Here is an 18,182-nt window from a genome sequence, read left to right as displayed (position 1 = left end):
TTCGCTCTCTGTAGCCGCTGGTGGGACACAATATGCTGATGGATCTTCTGTATCTACACGAGAAATTTTACAAGCCCCTTCCTGGTAAAGCCATTTCGAATACCAGTCGTATAGGATCTATCGTATCCCTCTTTCAGCTCTTAAGCAATTGCTCTTCATCTTTGCTATTAGAAAAGAACTGGTGCAATTTGGGTCTCTTGCAAGTTTAATGGCATTAGCTTAATAAATTTACAAGCAAGCATTACAGATAGTCTCGACTTGCAACCATAGTGGAGTCTGCCCATTATGGTCATAAGTCTTGATGGTTGTAAAGCAGGTCAACCACATGAGCTATCCAATTTTACAACCTTTTTTTGATGGCGGTCACTAAACAAATTACCACAGTTGTTAAGTGAACCCATTGTTCTCTATGGTAAGAAACCCTCCCAATAATTTGGGTACCAGGAACTAGTTCCATGGGAGGCAGTTTTCCGTGCTGCCTGGATCCTGCATGTGTGCGGATGGGGCTTTGCTCACTTGTGTTGACCGGTTCCTGGAGGGCCACGGATCAGTGCTGGTCCACAGCCTGGGGGGTTGGGGACCCCTCTTTTAGGGAACGTTTTTGGTGAAAACTAGAAGTAAATGTGACTGTGGGGAGGGCAGCCTTTGGAGCTTCAGAACCAAGTCATAAGTACCTTTAGCAGGGCTCCTTCGTAACTTTGAACACTTATTAATCAACTGGTTGTAAGTTGGTAATTTGTTCTCCCTCCTTTTCCCATTTTATTACTTATAATCTTCAGAAAATTATGAAGAATTCAAAGATAACATTCACTTCCTGTTTCCGGTTCTTTTGGATACAAAGAACATTGCCAAAGCCATGTGGAAGGTAATTTTCATTCTCTGCCACTATTAAAAATGTTCCAGCTTGTTTTCATCTGCATTTCTTTCTTCCTCTCAAAGTGAGGGGCCTTTTTTTAAAAAAAAAAGATGCTTAATGTCCCAGATTAAATAGCTGAAGGATCTCAGTTTGTGGCTGGGGAAAAAAAAAACACTTACATGAGGCAATAAAGTGCCATTAACATAAAGTGAATGGTTTTGGACTACCAGACTAAAGAGATCAAGCTCGGTCACTTTTATATTACATTTTCTTTCAAATTAAGTATTTTAGTTTAATAAATAAATGAGCACATAGTCATTTCCCCCTTTTAATAAAGATCAAGAAAGCCTACTCTTTGTTTTTCATTGTTCAATACTTCTTAGAGGAGCAATAATCCCAGAGTTCAGCAGAAGTGATTTAATGCCAGCTTCTGGTCCATTTCAGCGTAAGTCCCAGGCTCACGAACTCAGTGCTGCAGACACTGCAAGAAAATGTTGGTAGGTTCCTGGGGAACCTGAATATTACATATATTAAAAATGGTATATTTTAGGGCTGAGCAAATAAAAACTTCTCTTTTTGAACTTACAAAAAAATGAATTGGAAGGATGTAACCACTGGCTTGGCTCAGAGTGACAATGCTGATGTCCCTGTTTGAGGTCTGCTTTGTAAGTTCCACACACTAATCTCCAATGTGCAGGCTGATAAGATTTATCTTCATTATGGGAAGGGGAATAAGGCTGGCCTTCCTTGAGTTTCAAAATAGAATTCTATTTCCCCAGGCTTCCCGTTTTTAGGAGGGGTAGCTGATGAAGATGAGATGTGTTTTCGGAGGAACTAGAATAAAAATATGTTAAATCAGTTTTGGTTCATGTAAATTCCAAGCTTATTTAAGGGTATTGCATTCATAGCATAGAAAATTTAATAGTGAAATGGGTAATAATCTCATTTTCCCCATAGGAAAACAAAGGTTATAGGAAAATTCAGAAGCACAGTGGGTTTCACACCTTCCTTCTGACTTCCATACTTTTACTGTCTCTTTTATTCTTTGCCAATTGATTCATATCCGTGGCACCTAAAAACTTCTCATTTCTTTTTTTTCCCCACCTTCAACACAGGAATTCCAGTTTCGTCAAGTTTCTTATCTTTTCGAATTGTATGAAACACTGTGCAGGTCAGCCAAATGCCTCTTTCTTGAACTCGTCCCTGTGCAATCATTATAATATCTGATTAGTAATCTTAATAACTATTTCATTTCACTGACCGATTATTCCAGTAAAAACTCTCAGGAATCAAATGGTGTTTTAGTTCCATACTCAAATGGTGTTTTAGTTCCGTATTTCCTTCATTTAGATGTAGCTAGATGGCACATTGCTCATTTGGACATTTGAAAGAGGAATAAACAACCAATGTATTGCCCAAAAGTCTTGTCATTCTCAGTACAGAAGCAGATTTTAGGATAACATTAAAGTCAGTCTATCTATAGAATTTTCTGATGTCATGGTCATAAATCTGCAATACTATAGACCATCAGGACAGACATGATATTCTTCCGATTAAAATCGGAATTTTGATTTTTTGGGAATCGCCCCTTCCCCCACTTCTTCTCTCCTTCCTCCCTCGGAGGCCCGAGTCAGGAGTTGCTACCGCTGGCGCAGGCTCTGCGTGGCTCCAGTCCCGCGTTGCCTCAGGAAGGGAAAGGCAAAAGGAAGAGCTGCGGCGGCGCTTTGCAACGGCAGCAGCGGCTCCTGGTTTTGCCTTTCCCTTCCCCAGGCAACGCGGACTGGAGCCACGCGGAGCCGCGCCAGCGGTAGCAACTCCTGACAGCCCCAGCCGGATACCTGAGCGGAGCCCGGGCGGGCGGGCGGTGCGAGCGGAGGCTGCTGAGCGGCAGGAAAAGGGAGCTGGGCAGCGATTTCTTGGCACGCGGTGGGGGGTCTCTTTGGCCAGCCCCGATTTTTTTTCAGAGGGGAATATGCCTGTCAGGAGGATGACCTTGATGGAGATAAAGGTTGCAGAATCCCAGATTTGGGAACCGGGAGCAAAAATGTCTTAAGCAGACATCCATCCAGAAACACACACATACACAAACTTCACCTGATAGACAAAATAGGATTGAGCAGAACATATTCATACTTGCAAGTTTGTGTTACTGTAGCCAATTTTAATAAAAGTAGTTTGAGGCCTGTATCATGCTGTTTTTCGTTCTCGTCTGCTTTATAGGATTGACGTATGCATAGTTTCTGACAATAGGAAGCTTATATAAATGGTGTTAAGAAGTTACAGGAGAGCATAAAATAGCGGTATGAGGTCTTTAGATCTGACCTCTGGAGGCCTACTCTAGAAATTCTAATCCATTCAATTTCTCTTTTTCAAAGGAGCCATATGAGTGGATGTGGAGGAGGAGGGAGGGAAGGGTTGTCAGAAAGAAACATGCAGGAATTAAAAATGATTTCTGCCTCTTAACAGCATTGTGAATCCAACAGACCAGCTTTGTCCAGAGATCTTTCACTCAGATGATTCCCTCAGATACGGTACGTCTGGTTTGGAATGAAACTCTTACCATGTAACCATTATCACTGGTAAATCTAAAAAAATGTCCTTTGCTTAGTTTGAAGAGATTTTTCATAATCTTGAAGAAAAGATCACATTAATGTGCATAGAGCTGTCACAAGGTTCAGTTAGCTTCATTGCAACAAACACTCAGGTATTCTTTGAAAGGGGTGTAGGCGGCACCTCTGAACTTTACAGAGTTATCTGTTCTGTTGCCATCTTATTCTTTATCCATAAGGAATAACGAGGGCAACTTAATAGAGTGTGACTATTACTTACTTTCTCTTTTTTAAATAATAACTTTATTAAAGATTGTAATTATAAAAGTTAAAAAAAACAAACTAAACAAAAATAGAAGAATAAAAATTAAACTATATAGAAAAGAATAAAAATTAGACTGTATAGAAAAGAAGAAAATGAAAAATAGAAAAGAAAGAAAAGTTTAAATATAGTAAAGAAAAAGAAAAACTTACAAAGAAGTGACTTTCCATCTTCATCCTAACAAATATGAATACTTTTATTAGTTTGTCATCTCTTAAATATAACAAATGATCTCTTCTCTTTATTATTTATAGATTTATCAGCATGTCTCTTTTAATATTTTAAGCATTTTTACATCATATATACATTTATAACTTTATTTTAATCAAATAAACCAACTTTATATTCCTTACTATTAATTCTAACAATCTTACTCTTCAGTGCATTCAAATAATGTTGCAAAACTTTATTTCCTTTCAGTTTTTCTTTGTCCCTTGTCACAAGATTTTATTTGTAAATCCAGTGTAATTATTATGGTTACTCTGTTCATTTATGGTTCATATAGCCCTTTTAATTATTAAAACATCAGCCAGCTTCTTTTATATGTCTAGTTCTTTTTCCATGTTTTACCTTTTCTCTGCATTTGAAATCTTTCAGCTATAAATAAGTGTCCTCATGAGGCCGCCTATGATGCATTCCTCTGTGGAGCAGGTATGTGCTTTATCTTTAAGAATCAAATGTATTTCTTTTTGAGGCTTTTTTCCAATTCCAGATATGGACTACCCAAGGGGTGGGAAATTGGTGGCTTTACAGTTACAGCAATAGCACTTCGACTTATATACTGTTCCACAGTGCTTTACAGCCCTCTCTAAGTGGTTTACAAAGTCACCATATTTCCCCACATCAATCTGGGTCCTTGTTTTACCAACCTTGGAAGGATGGAAGGCTGAGTCAAACTTGAGCCAGTGAGAATCAAACTGCTGGCAGCCGGTAGAATTAGCCTGCAATACTGCATTCTAACCACTGTGCCACCACGGCTCTTTATAGAATTATGCTGCTACCAAGTAGCTTCTGTCCTATTTTCTGCTATATTGTAGAAAGAAAAACTTCAGCATAGTTAGAGCTTTTGCTTTCAGGTAGAACGTCTGGATCCTGTCCTTCACAGCTCATGAATATATAAAATCTATAAATTTTCATTTGTTGCTAGTGAAATTACATGGATAATTCATTTTAAAAAATATATATTCGTATGCTTTTCCTCTGAAAAGTAAATTCCCTGCTGGAACTCTTCTGATTTCCATTTACAGACAGTCTTCATTTAATTCTCCTACTTGGCATCGGAATTTCTGTTGCTAACTGAAGTGGTTTCTTAGGTGAAATATCACATGACTGCACCTCTTGGCAATGGTAGTTCCGGGAATCCCTTTGCTTGGTTAAGTGAGGGTTATACTGGTGTTAGGAAAAGACTTTACACTTCTGCTAGCTGAGGCAGCTACTTCCCTTTGCAATGCTTTGGGTGCCTCAGCAGTAGAAGTAAGAAGGTGGCAAAGGTCAGCAAGGGGCAGCAGGGGTAGGTTTCAATGGAATGCAGGATGGCCAAAAGGCTAGAGATGGGGTGGGATAGGGAAGTAGGAGGAATTGAAGTGAATGCTGCAATCAGAAATAAGGATGGACTGCCCAAATTTTGGAGCCATGGTGGCACAGTGGTTAGAATGCAGTACTGCAGACTATATCTGCTGACTGCCAACAGTTTGGTCCTCAGCTTTCCATCCTTCCGAGGTTAATAAAATGAGGACCCAGATTGTTGGGGGCAATATGCTGACTCTGTAAACCTCTTAGAGAGGGATGTAAAGCACTAAGAAGCAGTATATGTCTAAGTGCTATTGCTATGTAATGACACAGCTGCAGAGGCATTGCAACAGCCATAACCATATTTTGTGTGTGTGTGTGTGTATAATTTATAATATATATATTATTTTATATATATAAATAACCATAAAACAATAACAAACCATAAAAACAGCCATAATCATAAACTTATGATTCTCGATGAATATATTTTATTTTTTCTTTATGTACACTGAGAGCATATGCACCAAAGACAAGTTCCTTGTGTGTCCAACCACACTTGGCCAATAAAGAATTCTATTCTATTCTATTCTATTCTATTCTATTCTATTCTATTCTATTCTATTCTATAACTCTGAGGTCCAGTCATAACATAACTTTGAATGCTTGCTGAATTAATGCTTGTTTAGCAAGGACTACTCTTATCATTCTCTCTGTTCCATTACTGTATTTTTAAAAAGCAAATGAAATAGTAATATTTGTGTCTCCCGCAAGAGTACATATTTCAGTCCTTTTGGGAATGGTTGTACATTCTTAGCTAAGGAACTAGCCATAATCTTACTACTGTAGCTTTTGCAATTCGGCAAATGAAGGAATATTTGAAGGGCTTGTAAGTTGGGTGCCCTCAAGATCGGCTTAAGTCTGAGTGACTGAATGGGCAAATCCTTGTCACCTCCACCTGTCTCCAGCAAACCTGTACTTCGTCCAAAGACCCAGATCTCTTAATGCTTTGTAGGAGCTATAGTAGGGGAAGATCATTATGGGATTCTCTTTTCACTTAACAGTTTCCCCATTTATTTTTCCAGTCACAGCACTTAAACCGGTAGTAACTAACAATAGATATATATAACTATATACATATCCTTTCTTCTAGTTCTTCTTAAAATAGCTCACTTGCTCCTTTGCAGAAAAACTGGGTAAGTAACAGTTTGACCTTTCAATAATAAGTGTGAATGGCAGTAATTAATTTTTTCATTGAATGCTGTGAGGAACATCTATATAACTGATAAATATTCTGAAAGTCAGAGTTATCAGAGAGGTGAATAAATTTGCTAACCCCAACAAATTACTTAGAGTAGTTAAAAAAAATTCACAACTCCAAATGTCATATTCTTGACTGAAGGAAGTTTAAAGGAATTTCTTTTACGGCAAGAGATAAAAATCCTAAGTAACATGCCCCTTTTAGGATTTGAATTAATGGTAACTAATCAGGAGGCCTTTGAATTCTGGATCACTTGTTGAATAAGTATGTTTAGTTGCTATGGATAAAGTTAGATATCACATCTTAGAGGCAGAGATAAATTTCTCCATATTTATGTTACACATGAAATGATATGTATATTTCTGGCTAAAATTGGTAGCTATTGTAGGTTTGGAAAAAGGACATGAATAAATCAACTGAGGTTACAGAAGAATGGAGCCATTTTTGCATAAGGGAAAGGTTACAGTGTTGGAGGTATTTTTGCTTGAAAAAGAAGCTTTAAGCTTGGATTTGATAGTTCAAAAACTACCAAAAAAATGAAACTGAAGAAGCACACTGGGATATTGTATATGATGATTATTAGGCTAAAAAGGTGCAAATTGTCTAAATCTATATATATTCTTTACTTTAAAGAACAAACATTTTAAGCTGGACAAAAAGCATTAAATGGGAATTTGGCATTTATACACTGAAGTCATGGTATTGGTCTCCAATGCAACTTTGTTAAATTATTAAAGCTTACCTTATTTCCTTTCATTTAGTCATCAAACAGCAGCACCAACTTTTTCTCAGTACCTTGATGTATTAGCTGCATATGTGAATCAAGTGAACTTGATTCGAGGCGCAATTCAGAAAATTGTGAGTATGAAATACAAAGGGATTACATCAGCCAGTTATGAAAAGACATAAGCTAGCAGGTTGGGGTGAGCAGCTTCAGATTTCCCTTGAAATAGGCAGGGCTAACTATTTGAACCCTGTTTTGTTGGGGAAGGGGTCTTGTAATGGATGTAGCAAATCTTTCATTAAGGCACTAATTGTATTCCTTAAATTCCCCCACCTCCCACCCCCAAATTGGATTGGTTGCTGCCCCAGTGAGGCCACAACATCACAAGCAGTTTCCCTTGTGAGTCTTTAATCAGAGCACAAAAGCTGAGCTATGGCCACCCTCCATCCCAGGTGAAAAAAGACTGCACCTTCCTCATCTGCTAAAATCCTAAAAAAGGGTTGATCTGTGACAAGGGGTGGTGAACTATGGCTCTTGTACAATTTGTGAACTTCAACTCCCAGAATTCCTGAGCCAGCCATATTGGCTCAGGAATTCTAGGAGTTGAACTTCACAGATCATAAAAGGGCCATAGTTCCCTACCTCTGGCCTATGTAATGGGCCTCCGGGAGACGGAGTTTTGGGAGCAGAAGGCTTGTAATAGCTACACCGTGAAAGGCTGAAATGCAGAGTTTGAAAAAACAAAAAAGGAATTAAAACAATTACTTCTTCACATCACCATTTGCTTATATCACATTCCTCTCCCACTCCCCCTTTTTCTGTTAGGTAATGAAGAAACATGATTTTTGCAGCTAGAGGAGCCTACCTTTTCCATTACAGAGCTTGCATCTGTTATGGGAGGAATTGTGAAATTAAGGTTCTCTTTCTCTCTCCCCCTGCTTCTTTCCCTTTCTCCCCATGTAGGCAAGGAGGCAAAACAGGATCATTTATTAAGATACTGTTATGGGCAACATACGTGTTGTTCATATCATAGGAAGAAAGTAAATATCCAATTTTTCTGATTAATAATCTTCAGCAGCACAATAATAAAGGCAGTTGACTACATGTCCTAGTTTGCCACATTTGACTAAATGTTTTACTCTAGTTCTTATGAATAGAAAATCAGTCTTCATCTCAAATATATCAAATTTTAGAGTGAGTCTCCAGAGTCTTTTGAATACATATCTTTCCAGGGACCCACCTAAAATAGGCTATCATGAAGTTTGGGAACATCATTAATTCTCAATGTTGACAACATTTTGTTTTCTCTAAATATGGGCATCTGAGCAGCATGCAGTTTCTTTGATTTTCTCACTGTTGTTTTTTTTTGACATTTGTGTGTGTGTGTGTGTGTCCCTCCCCACCCGCATGTCAGGGAGGTTTGTTTGTTTGTTTTTCTCCAGTCCCTCTTTGTTTTTGAGTTTTAATGTGGCTGGACAGAAGTTCAGTAGTATATCATTCCCTTTGATGTGATGCGATATAAAGAAAAGAGGGTAGTGATGACAGAAAACTCCTATCTTGCTTTGAGGTCTCAGTATTCAAATATTTTCACCAACTCCATTATGTAACTTTTTTACAAATGGAAAGGATCAAATGATGGCCTGGAATTCAAGGGGGAAATATACTGATGCTACATTGCCATCCTTAATTACAGACTCATGTGATTGGTCATTATTTAATCTCTAAAAGCAAATTCCTTTCAAACATTCACATTACATGTAACCTCACAGTGAACTTACATTTCAAGAGCATTGATTCTTAATAAATTTAATTGTTTCAAATTTACATTTCATGCTTGCAGGATTATAGTCTGCCAAGTGTGTTTTACCTATCCTGAATATCAAATCCAGGATTCCCAACCATGTAACATTATTAAAGAGAGTAAAGATTATGCTGTAGAACAGGGGTCCCCAACCACCAGGCCCCGGACTGGTACCAGTCCGTGGATCATTTTCTACCAGGCCGCCAGTTTGCTGGGCGCCGCCATCTTGTTTCGACGAGAAAGTGCTTCCGGGTGAGCTTTTCCGGTTGGAAAGCGGCGTTTGGGTCCTGAAGGAATCCTCGCGCCTTAGTTTCATCGAAGGGGGGGGGCAGCTTCGAACGAAGAGCCGTCCCGATGGCAGAGGAGATTAAGAAAGCACAAAAAAGGTACAAAGGAGGAGTTGAAGGTGGCGGAGAGAAGCGGGGGACGGCTGGCTGGCCGGTCGCTCGGCTCATCTTGCCTTGTCATGCGTGCTAATGCCGGTACCGGGCCGCGGATCATTTTGTGATGCCGGTACCGGGCCATGGCACAAAAAAGATTGGGGGCTACTGCTGTAGAAGTAGAAACCCCAGTGGACAAGGAGTTGAAGTAGCTTATCTCCAAGGTCTTTTGCAACCGTTGCAATCTATGATGGTATGGCGTTTTTGAATTGTACTCAATTCTTGGTGGTTTTCTGCATCAGGCCATGCAATTTGTTCTGCTGCAATGTTGCCAATCCCACTGAAGCTGCCAACCTTAGAAAACAAGTTTCACTTGGATTTCTGGATAAGATATTTAATGCCAGCAAGACAATGTAACAGAACCTTGAAAACTTGCCAAAATAATTCTCCAGATCAACTTATACCTAGTGTGAAATCTAGTTGCATTGGAGGAGAATGGCTGAGGTACCAGGTTTTTCCTAGTGATTTATTTATTTATTTATTTATTTATACTGTTGTTTTGCGCTGCCTAGAGTTGTGTCTGTTAAAATGGGCAAAAAAGATAGCTAGTAACTTTGAATTTGTTTCTCACAATTCTACCCATCCCTTGGACTCCAGAACCTCTTCTCTGATGGCTCTGCTTCCTCCCTTTATTGCTTTGATGGTTCCTCTTGTTCTCAAGATCTGTTAAGTACAAACAACATTAGAAATGTTTCATTATTACTTTCTTCCTGAATGGTTTTTATCATGTCCTTTCTAACCTATAACTCTGGGATTCCCTGCTTGTTTTCCATGCAAGTATTGGCCAACTTTTCTTTTAGATCAGCTAAAGTCAACTGGACTTGGATTTTGCCATCAATACAGCGTGTATCTGTTTTGTATAGAATGCTATAATGGTTCAACTAATTAGTCTGAAACATCTTTCTGTTGCTCTTAGTGATTAAAAATTTATTATTTTCTCAGAATTTTTCTGGTGCAGATGACCTAACAACACGTCCACCCCTCCTACTAGCCACTGTGAAGGGGTGGCATGGGGCAACTGAAGAGCAGATTCATCAAGAGTTGAGGTCTTTCTGCAGGTTTGATGTCCGTCGGCTAAGAAAGAACCAGTTTCTCCTGCTCTCCAATCATTTAAAAGAGTATGCGATTAAAATCCCAATTGTGCCTGAATATGCAATTTTCCAACTGGGCTATCAGCCTATGGACCAGGCTGCCATTGTATGTTCACTTTTGTTAGGGATTTTCAGAGTTGGACGATCATCTGTCTCTGATGTTCCTGTGCAGGGATTCCCAATCAGGGGTGCTCGCACTCTAGGGGTGCGAGACGATATTCTAGGGGGTGCAAAAACTTGAGTTTAGAAGTTTCAAAATTACAGTGTATATGCTCTGAGCTGAAAAAGCTTCTGGGATGAGAAGCGAAACGTTTTCAAAGAAAAAAAAATCAGAAAAACCAATTGCTCCTTGAAAAAGCACCTTTGGGACTATAGCTGAGGCAGCAGTTTCCCAGCATTGATTAGTGCAGGGGTCGCCAACCTTTTGGACTTCAGGGACCACCAAACTCATAATTTTAAATCTCATGAGCAGAAACGCTGAGAAAATCCCCCAAAAGTCTCTGCAGGAAAATTCCCCACTCCGTCTTCCTACCAATCGATCTTTATTTATGATCGCAGGATACATTCTCCAGCTCAGTTCTCGGGGAGAGAGAGAGAGAGAGAGACTTTTGGCTTCATGCAAAGAAAGCAGCAGAAGCAGCAAAACTCTTTCTTTCTCTCCCCCAAACTCCGCCAGAAATGAGTCTTTGTGAGACTTGTCATGCCGGCGCAGAGCAAGATGCCTTGCAGGTCCCAAAGACTCATTTCTGGTGGAGTTTGGGGGAGAGAAAGAAAGACTTGTTGCTTTTTGGTTTCATGCAGCCAAAAGCAGAAGAAGAAAGAAGCGGAAAGAAGTAGCACGGTGGCCAGGCGAAGCGTGTGAGGCAAGTGGGGCAAGTCCCCCCCCCGCCCTTTCCCCCCTCCCCTTACTACCTTGTGTTGTTCGCAATGCAAGTGACACAAGCCTTGTGTTCCCATGGGACATGTGGGCAGTGCAGCCTTGTGTTCCCGCGCAGTCTGGATTAATTGCTTTGGGGGGTACTTTGGGGGTGACATTTCTCTGCGGACCACCAAAATTTACTCGCAGACCACTGGTGGTCCCCGACCCACTGGTTGGCGACCACTGGATTAGTGCATGCTTCTTCTGGTAGCAAAGCTATTGTTTGGTTGTATGAAAGCATTCTTCTTCATTGTATTATCCAGCAAGCTGAGTTTCCTCTTCAAATTATTCTTACAGCATCAGGATAGTTATGAAAGTATATAAAGCCCATCCCAACCTGCAGATTTCCGTGTATCACCATTGGAAGCATTCTCCACGAGTGACTAGCTTCCTACGGTAAGTATGCTTGACTTTATGCTATCTTTTGGAATGGTAGGTTACAAAAAAATATCTGAATTCAGTCTGCGTGTTGGTGTGGAAATCTAACCCTGCTTAAATGCTTGAGTTGTTGCATTCTGCATCTGGTTGCAGCTGCTCAGTTAGAAGTACATTCTTCAAGAGAAGTGTGCTACATTTGTCTGCCATGGTTTCTTTCCACTCATCTATTGGCCAAGCATACATTTTCAAAGTATTAATGATTAAAAACTTATTGAGTATCGTCCAGATTCACATTCTCCGATGTTCATACCATTGGAGACAGAACAGCTACCTACACTAGTATGACCTACACTAGCCCAATAGCCTTTTCTGCCTGTTGGAACTTATGAAATAATTCTCAAACTATATGTAACTGTTAAGTTTTCATCCTGGATAGCATCATTTAGGGGCTTAATTTTCCAAGATGTTGAATTGATATATCAAAAACACTTCCATCTCCAAATTGCACTGTTTGTGGAATGCAGTTGTGATCTTACCAGAGTAAAACCTGTCAGTCCTTAGCCTCAATGATATACAGTGCTTAAAACCACAGAAAGAACAAACAGAACCAGGGCTGAAAGAGTGCAGAATTTATTTTAAGTGTTATTGATAATGCACACTTGAGCACAGTTCCAGCCACTTTCTAACGGTCATTGAATATACAGACATATTTGCTCTGGATTGAGAAATGCAGTTCTCATCATCTCTAGCCTCCATAGCTACGCAGGCCAAGGCTGAAGTGAGCTGTATTCCAACATACTTGGAAAAATCTCCTGGGGGAAGGTAGATGTAGGTCATGAAATCTTTTTATATATGTATTCATTTTGTTTTGCTACTTCAGGTAGTGAAGACAAAGACTGAACAAGTAGAGAATCTGGGAAAGATTCTCAGGATTAATAGGATTGTGTTAACAGGATACTGTATTTCATTATGACTGGGTTTATTTAAAATTGCTTATTGAGTATAATATATTCGAAAGATTTTTATGCTATAAGCTGCTTTGGGAATTATGTGTTTTTATGCAATAAGTAAAGCACAGAGTATCTAAACTATTGTATAATGCCCTTGTAATTAAATTGCCCATTTTGAATGATGAATTCAGTTGAAACTGAATCTATAGCAGATAGAACTAAGCTTGTTAACTCTTGATGTTGTTTGGCTTTGGAACAATTGCATTTATGTTTATTTGTTTATGCCCTTTCAGAATATGTGGCATTGTGGCTTCTTGGTCTCTGCTGGCTTTCTTGTTTGGAGGCTCTTATAGTTGTCGTGTGTAACAGCTCATCCACTAGAAATGCTTGGTTTCTTTTTCCCACAATGTAAGCTATACAATAATAGATTAAAAACACATTGCAATGATCCAAAATTCTGTGGTTCCTGATATGGGAAGAAGAATAAGAAAGGAGAACTTGGTCAAATAGGATGCAGAGAAAAGCAAACTTCTTTATTATGAAAAATATATATATAGAAGAATGGAAAAGAGTAATGGAAGGGATATTGCGGATTTTCTTAAAAGTGTAAGTATTGCACAAAATATTTTGTGCTTGCTGCTTGTACACACAATCTGTCCAGCACTGAGCAACTTTCCTCCCTTTCTTTTCAAGAGGAACATGAAGCTTCCAGGACAGTTCATATAGAGAACCCAAAATAATTTAATGTACAAACTACACAAATAGATGTCAAATTCTGGAAGAAGTGAAATAGCTCTATTTGATATCAAAAAGCCAATCGCAGAGTAGGCAGTTCTTGTAGAGACTTGTAACATAGAAGACACTCCAGTCACCAAACACTAACCTTTCATGGTAAGGACCTCGGGAGTTTAGCTCTGTATACAGGAAAGTTGGGGTAGAAGAAAAAAAATAGCATTAAGTATCGGGGTCCTAGGCTGAAAATTCCCTAGAAGACCCAGAATACATCCAAATGTAGAACAGGTATCATCATTGCCCTATTTTTTTTACCTTCTTAATTTCTTCTCCAAGAACAAACAGCTTCACTAACAGCCCATTTCAACCCTTCTTCTCGGTAATTCATAGAATGTGAAGAGAGAGCTTTTGAAAAAGCTTATGCTGCTTGAATGTATTTTCTTTCTATTTATAGTTGAGAAAAAGTAAAAATTCCTGTGATTATTTTAAGCTCCAATGTAAACCCTGAGGGCCCTAAACTCAGTTTCCAATGCTCAGGGTAAGCAGTTTAAACCATCAATCATCATGGCTGCTACATATAGCTTTAAATAAGATTTACATCTGTTTTTGATAAACGAATATTTCCTAGTCTCATCCAACATAAATACTGTGATATTTATGAGAGCTGTTGATTTTACAAAACAAAGCAATTTGATATTGATACTCATAGCCCACTCTAAACTCATCATTTATTCCAATCTTCATTCATTTTTCTTCAGAAATGGTCTTCTATCTCTACCAGCAAGAAGGGGGAAAAACTTCATAGAAAACTGGAAAAAGGATGTTTGATTGGTATTGAATGCCCATTTTCAAGACTGTGCCAGTGATCTCTCCACACTAAGAATAATCTTCAGAACAGCACTATCATTGTGTCCCAAACTAAAGGCTACAGTCTCTAACTTCCCGTGAGTGAAAGGATCAAAATAGAGAATTTTGAGGTGCTGATTACATAGGTTGAATGAGTTTCCCAAACCCCAAAGTTAACATGGCACCAGTTTATTGTTCCACAGAAGGATGTGCCCAATCCAGTTTGTGTAGTTGCTTATCCAAAAACTAGACCAGCCAGCCTTAATTTAGAAATATATAGTTTTTCCCTTCTAAGTATATAGTAAAACCTTAAGTCCTTACTTTGAATTTAAAAAAAAAAAATCTGCTATGAATATAATTGTAACAGTGCATTTCAACAGTACAAAAAGAAACATGGAAAAAAGAGGCAATACTTCAGAATATAAATTGTGTGTAATTTAACAGTCTTATTAACTCAAGATTGGATATAGGGGCAGTATGTCAAATTGGATTAAAAATACACTTAGTTAATCAGTTCTCTTTGATATCCCCAGAAGCTGTGCCTTCTTCCCAATTTTCCTTCTAGCCTCTGAGATGAATAGGATTTAGGACCCAAGGGATTACAAACCAGGTTTCAATTGTTTTTAGTTCCTGTGTAGAAAAAGATGGAAAATTTAATTTAAGATGCACCTAGTGGAAATATTAAAAATGGATGAAGGTTATAATTTATGTAGTTCACGTTCAGCCCCAGACACTTCCATGGTGACCTAGGCATTTGCCAAAGAGCAGTGATGGAATTCAGTGGAGATTGGCTGCCAGAGGGTAGATCTTGGCCACCAAATTCTCTCTGGAGAAAGTAGAGATTGTAAGATCATCCATATGTACCCTGGACAGCAATTCCTCCTAAGTAGACTGCAGGAACTGAAGTTTTTGCAGTTGGCTGGTGACGTCTATTTTATCTATTCACATTTGCATGCTTTCGAACTGCTAGGTAGGTAGGAGCTGAGATAAGTAACAGGAGTTCATCCCGTTGTTGATGCTCGGGCCTCAAACCCCGGCTGCCAGCTTCTGGGTAAGGATTGAAATAACTTTTTTGTTTTTTTGTTTTACTTTAAAACAAAATAACTTATGTGAAACTGTTTGGTATCTTCATAAGCGTTCACAAGTGGCCTACTAGATCAGCCCTATAAACCCATCAAATAAATAATGTCATAGTATCCAGTTTCATGATAACTGAACATGGCATCTGAGGGGTAGCTTTTTTGTAGGAAGTTCACCAAATTGTTTTACCTTCACCCAGCGAGAAGTATCTGTAAGCGACAGTAAAAAAATAAAATAAAGATAGCAGCTACAATCATGCAATCAAATTTCCCTTTATGGTTATTACAACACATGTCAGAAAGGGGTGGGGCTTTAGTTATATGATCACAACTGCATTTTGACTTCATTAATTACCACACCCCTTGCAGACGTTCCTACTCCTGTTTCTCCTTTATGATAGGATCTCCCCTGCTTGATTTAATAAAATGGCAGAGATGAAAGGCCCTGTCTTCATTTGGATTACAGTAGGGGTGTGAAACAGGCGGCCCGTGGCCCTATGCGTCATGCACAGGCCATACTCATCCCAGCTCCTTGAATGGGAAAAATGTTGCAAAACATCACATAATGGCACGTGATGCAGCGAGTTTGACACCCATGGGTTACAGCATTAAACTGTGTCTTGTGAAGTGCTTTATTCTGTCTCCTTCAATCTTTTCAGAAATGGTTACCCAATACCAGATTTTGTTTTCTTTAGATTTTTTTCCCTGTCAGATGAAGAATTGTTTTTAATTCTACCCGTTAATTTAAGAACTGTTCATGCTTCTTCTTTCTTTTTGAAAAAAATCTATTTTTGCTTCTGATTTTGAGCTTGGTTTTAAAAAGAAGGCACTGCATTGCTTATTATTTACTGGTTTTACCCTTCTTTTATTTGGCAAACTTTTACTATTTTGTTTCTATAAGTTTACACCAGCCAGAACCTTTCAGTACTATGTCGTGGTAGTTATAAAATTTCAAATAAAGAAAAAGTTTACGACATTAACATACAAAATCCAAAAAGTTTGGAGATTCTCCCCACTTCTTTTCTAATGTTCTTGAAAGCAGTACATTATACTCTAAAGATAAACAGTTGTGCTTTCTCAATGTATGTAACTCAGAGTCAAGATGCATCACGTCATAACTATCAAAATTGTCCTGTGGGATAAATACTGTTTGTGTGAACATAAACCTTCTCTGTCTGTCTTCAGACAGGGTATACAAATGCCACTATATTCTCATCTGTACGTTTTTCTTTCTACTCCTTCCAGCTTCCTTTGACACCATTAGCTTTCTCTTCTTCCTTTTCTCCTTCCTCTGCTCCCTTCTAATATCTTCCACGTGTAGAGGCCAGTCTACAGCTGCTTCTCCTTCCCTCTTACTTCCTGCTTTAGGAGCTCTCGATCTCATAGTTCATAATCACAACAAAGTCTTTGCAGAATTAAAATTCTTTCATCAGAGGAACCTTTCTTTCCTGGCCACCAATTTCTTTATTCTGTTTTTTTTTTTTTTTTTTTTGTGCGGCAGGAATAAACAGGGAGTTGTGAGCCAATAAAGCATTTGGCTGATTTAGTTAATGGACCTGGATGATATATAAGGAGTACTGAATAAATTATTTTGGAACTGGAATTGTAAGCCAATAGTGTATTCTTCTATGGATATTTCTTTGGCTCCTAGGGTCACTTGGAAAGCTATCCTTGCTGCATTTGTGTTTCCTCCACTATTGTTCCTTCATCTTGCAAAGCTTTCTCAAGATAAACTAGAACAGGATCAAAGGGCCTTTTCAGACAACCTCCAATAATAAAATACACATACGGGCTGACACTGCTGCTTATGGCGTCAAATAATACCGCCACTGAAAATGTTGGTACGTGTACTGCATCAAACCAAAATTCAATGGTATTCAGAATTTTAACCGATACATCAAATACAAGAAAAAGAACAACAGTAGCAGTAATAGAGATGTCAAGTGTTGCTAGAGGAGTTTGCTGGGTTTTTTTCTGCATTCTGATAAAAATAGCCAAGGTGTAAAAGACCATGATGGGAATAAAAATCAGGAACTCGAGAAATATTTGGAATAGATTTGTGATTCTGCACTGTAACGTACTTTCATCCAAGTATATGTAGAACCTTGGGTAGCAAGCAAAGTATTCCAAAAGCGATACCAGGCCAGAAAATGTCCACACTGTGCTGACGAGAAAGAAAGAAAGATGTTCTGGCCTATGACATTGATACCAGGTAAAGTAAAAAACAGATAAATACCTTTCAAAGCAGAGAGCTGTTAACATATAGAAGCTAGAATTGCATCCAATTGCATATATCAGTTCCATTACATAGGATACAGATAGATTGACAATACTTGGTTGTAAAAATAGCATACAATAGGTATATAGATAGATTAGAATACCAAGGTCAGCAATAGTTCTGTTTAGAACATATACGGTAAACCTGGTCTTCCTAATGTTAAAGGAAAGAAAAAGAATAACTAGTATGTTTCCAGATATTCCCAAAATGCTGATCGGAATAGCAACGAGGATCATCGCTTATGTCAGTGTGGAATGCTTTCTGTGCTACTTCAGTCTCATTTTCATTCGCTGGGTCAGCATAGATGGAATATTGCTAATCTGTTCTGGCACAACATTATTCACATGTTTTGAAATTATTCTCAACCTGTCAAAAGCAAACACAATTTCTTGTTATTACAGTATTACGCTCTGTTCATGCAGATACCTTATGGGATTTTATATTGCA

The 18,182-nt window shown here is 38.6% G+C and overlaps 2 protein-coding genes across 2 annotated transcripts in view; one reads left to right on the top strand and one right to left on the bottom strand.

Moving 5' to 3' along the window:
- The window catches only part of PNLDC1 (PARN like ribonuclease domain containing exonuclease 1), a 36,635-nt gene extending 20,448 nt beyond the window's left edge, over positions 1-16,187 (top strand). The window contains exons 10-20 of the mRNA XM_087969382.1: positions 15-84; positions 780-865; positions 1,972-2,027; positions 3,323-3,387; positions 4,325-4,378; positions 6,390-6,432; positions 7,259-7,355; positions 10,405-10,580; positions 11,770-11,868; positions 13,094-13,406; positions 14,291-16,187. Coding sequence (XP_087825508.1) covers positions 15-84; positions 780-865; positions 1,972-2,027; positions 3,323-3,387; positions 4,325-4,378; positions 6,390-6,432; positions 7,259-7,355; positions 10,405-10,580; positions 11,770-11,868; positions 13,094-13,166 — 819 coding nt within the window. The 3' untranslated portion in view covers positions 13,167-13,406; positions 14,291-16,187. The remainder of the gene's footprint in view (positions 1-14; positions 85-779; positions 866-1,971; positions 2,028-3,322; positions 3,388-4,324; positions 4,379-6,389; positions 6,433-7,258; positions 7,356-10,404; positions 10,581-11,769; positions 11,869-13,093; positions 13,407-14,290) is intronic.
- Positions 16,188-17,122: 935 nt separating this feature from the next.
- Positions 17,123-17,971, bottom strand: LOC113417087 (proto-oncogene Mas-like). The gene has a single exon (XM_026675300.1). The coding sequence runs from the start codon at positions 17,969-17,971 to the stop codon at positions 17,123-17,125; it is 849 nt and encodes a 282-aa protein (XP_026531085.1).
- Between the last annotated feature and the right edge of the window lie 211 nt (positions 17,972-18,182).

The sequence above is a fragment of the Notechis scutatus genome, chromosome 1, assembly GCF_049901735.1.
Source record: "Notechis scutatus isolate UNSWTSFEM ecotype Mainland chromosome 1, rNotScu1.2, whole genome shotgun sequence".
NCBI lineage: Eukaryota > Metazoa > Chordata > Lepidosauria > Squamata > Elapidae > Notechis > Notechis scutatus.
This window is presented reverse-complemented; position numbering and strand designations above follow the sequence as displayed.

Bases quoted from the DNA above. Each gene is read 5' to 3' on its own strand.
- LOC113417087 (XM_026675300.1), bottom strand. From the start codon at position 17,971: ATGATCCTCGTTGCTATTCCGATCAGCATTTTGGGAATATCTGGAAAC.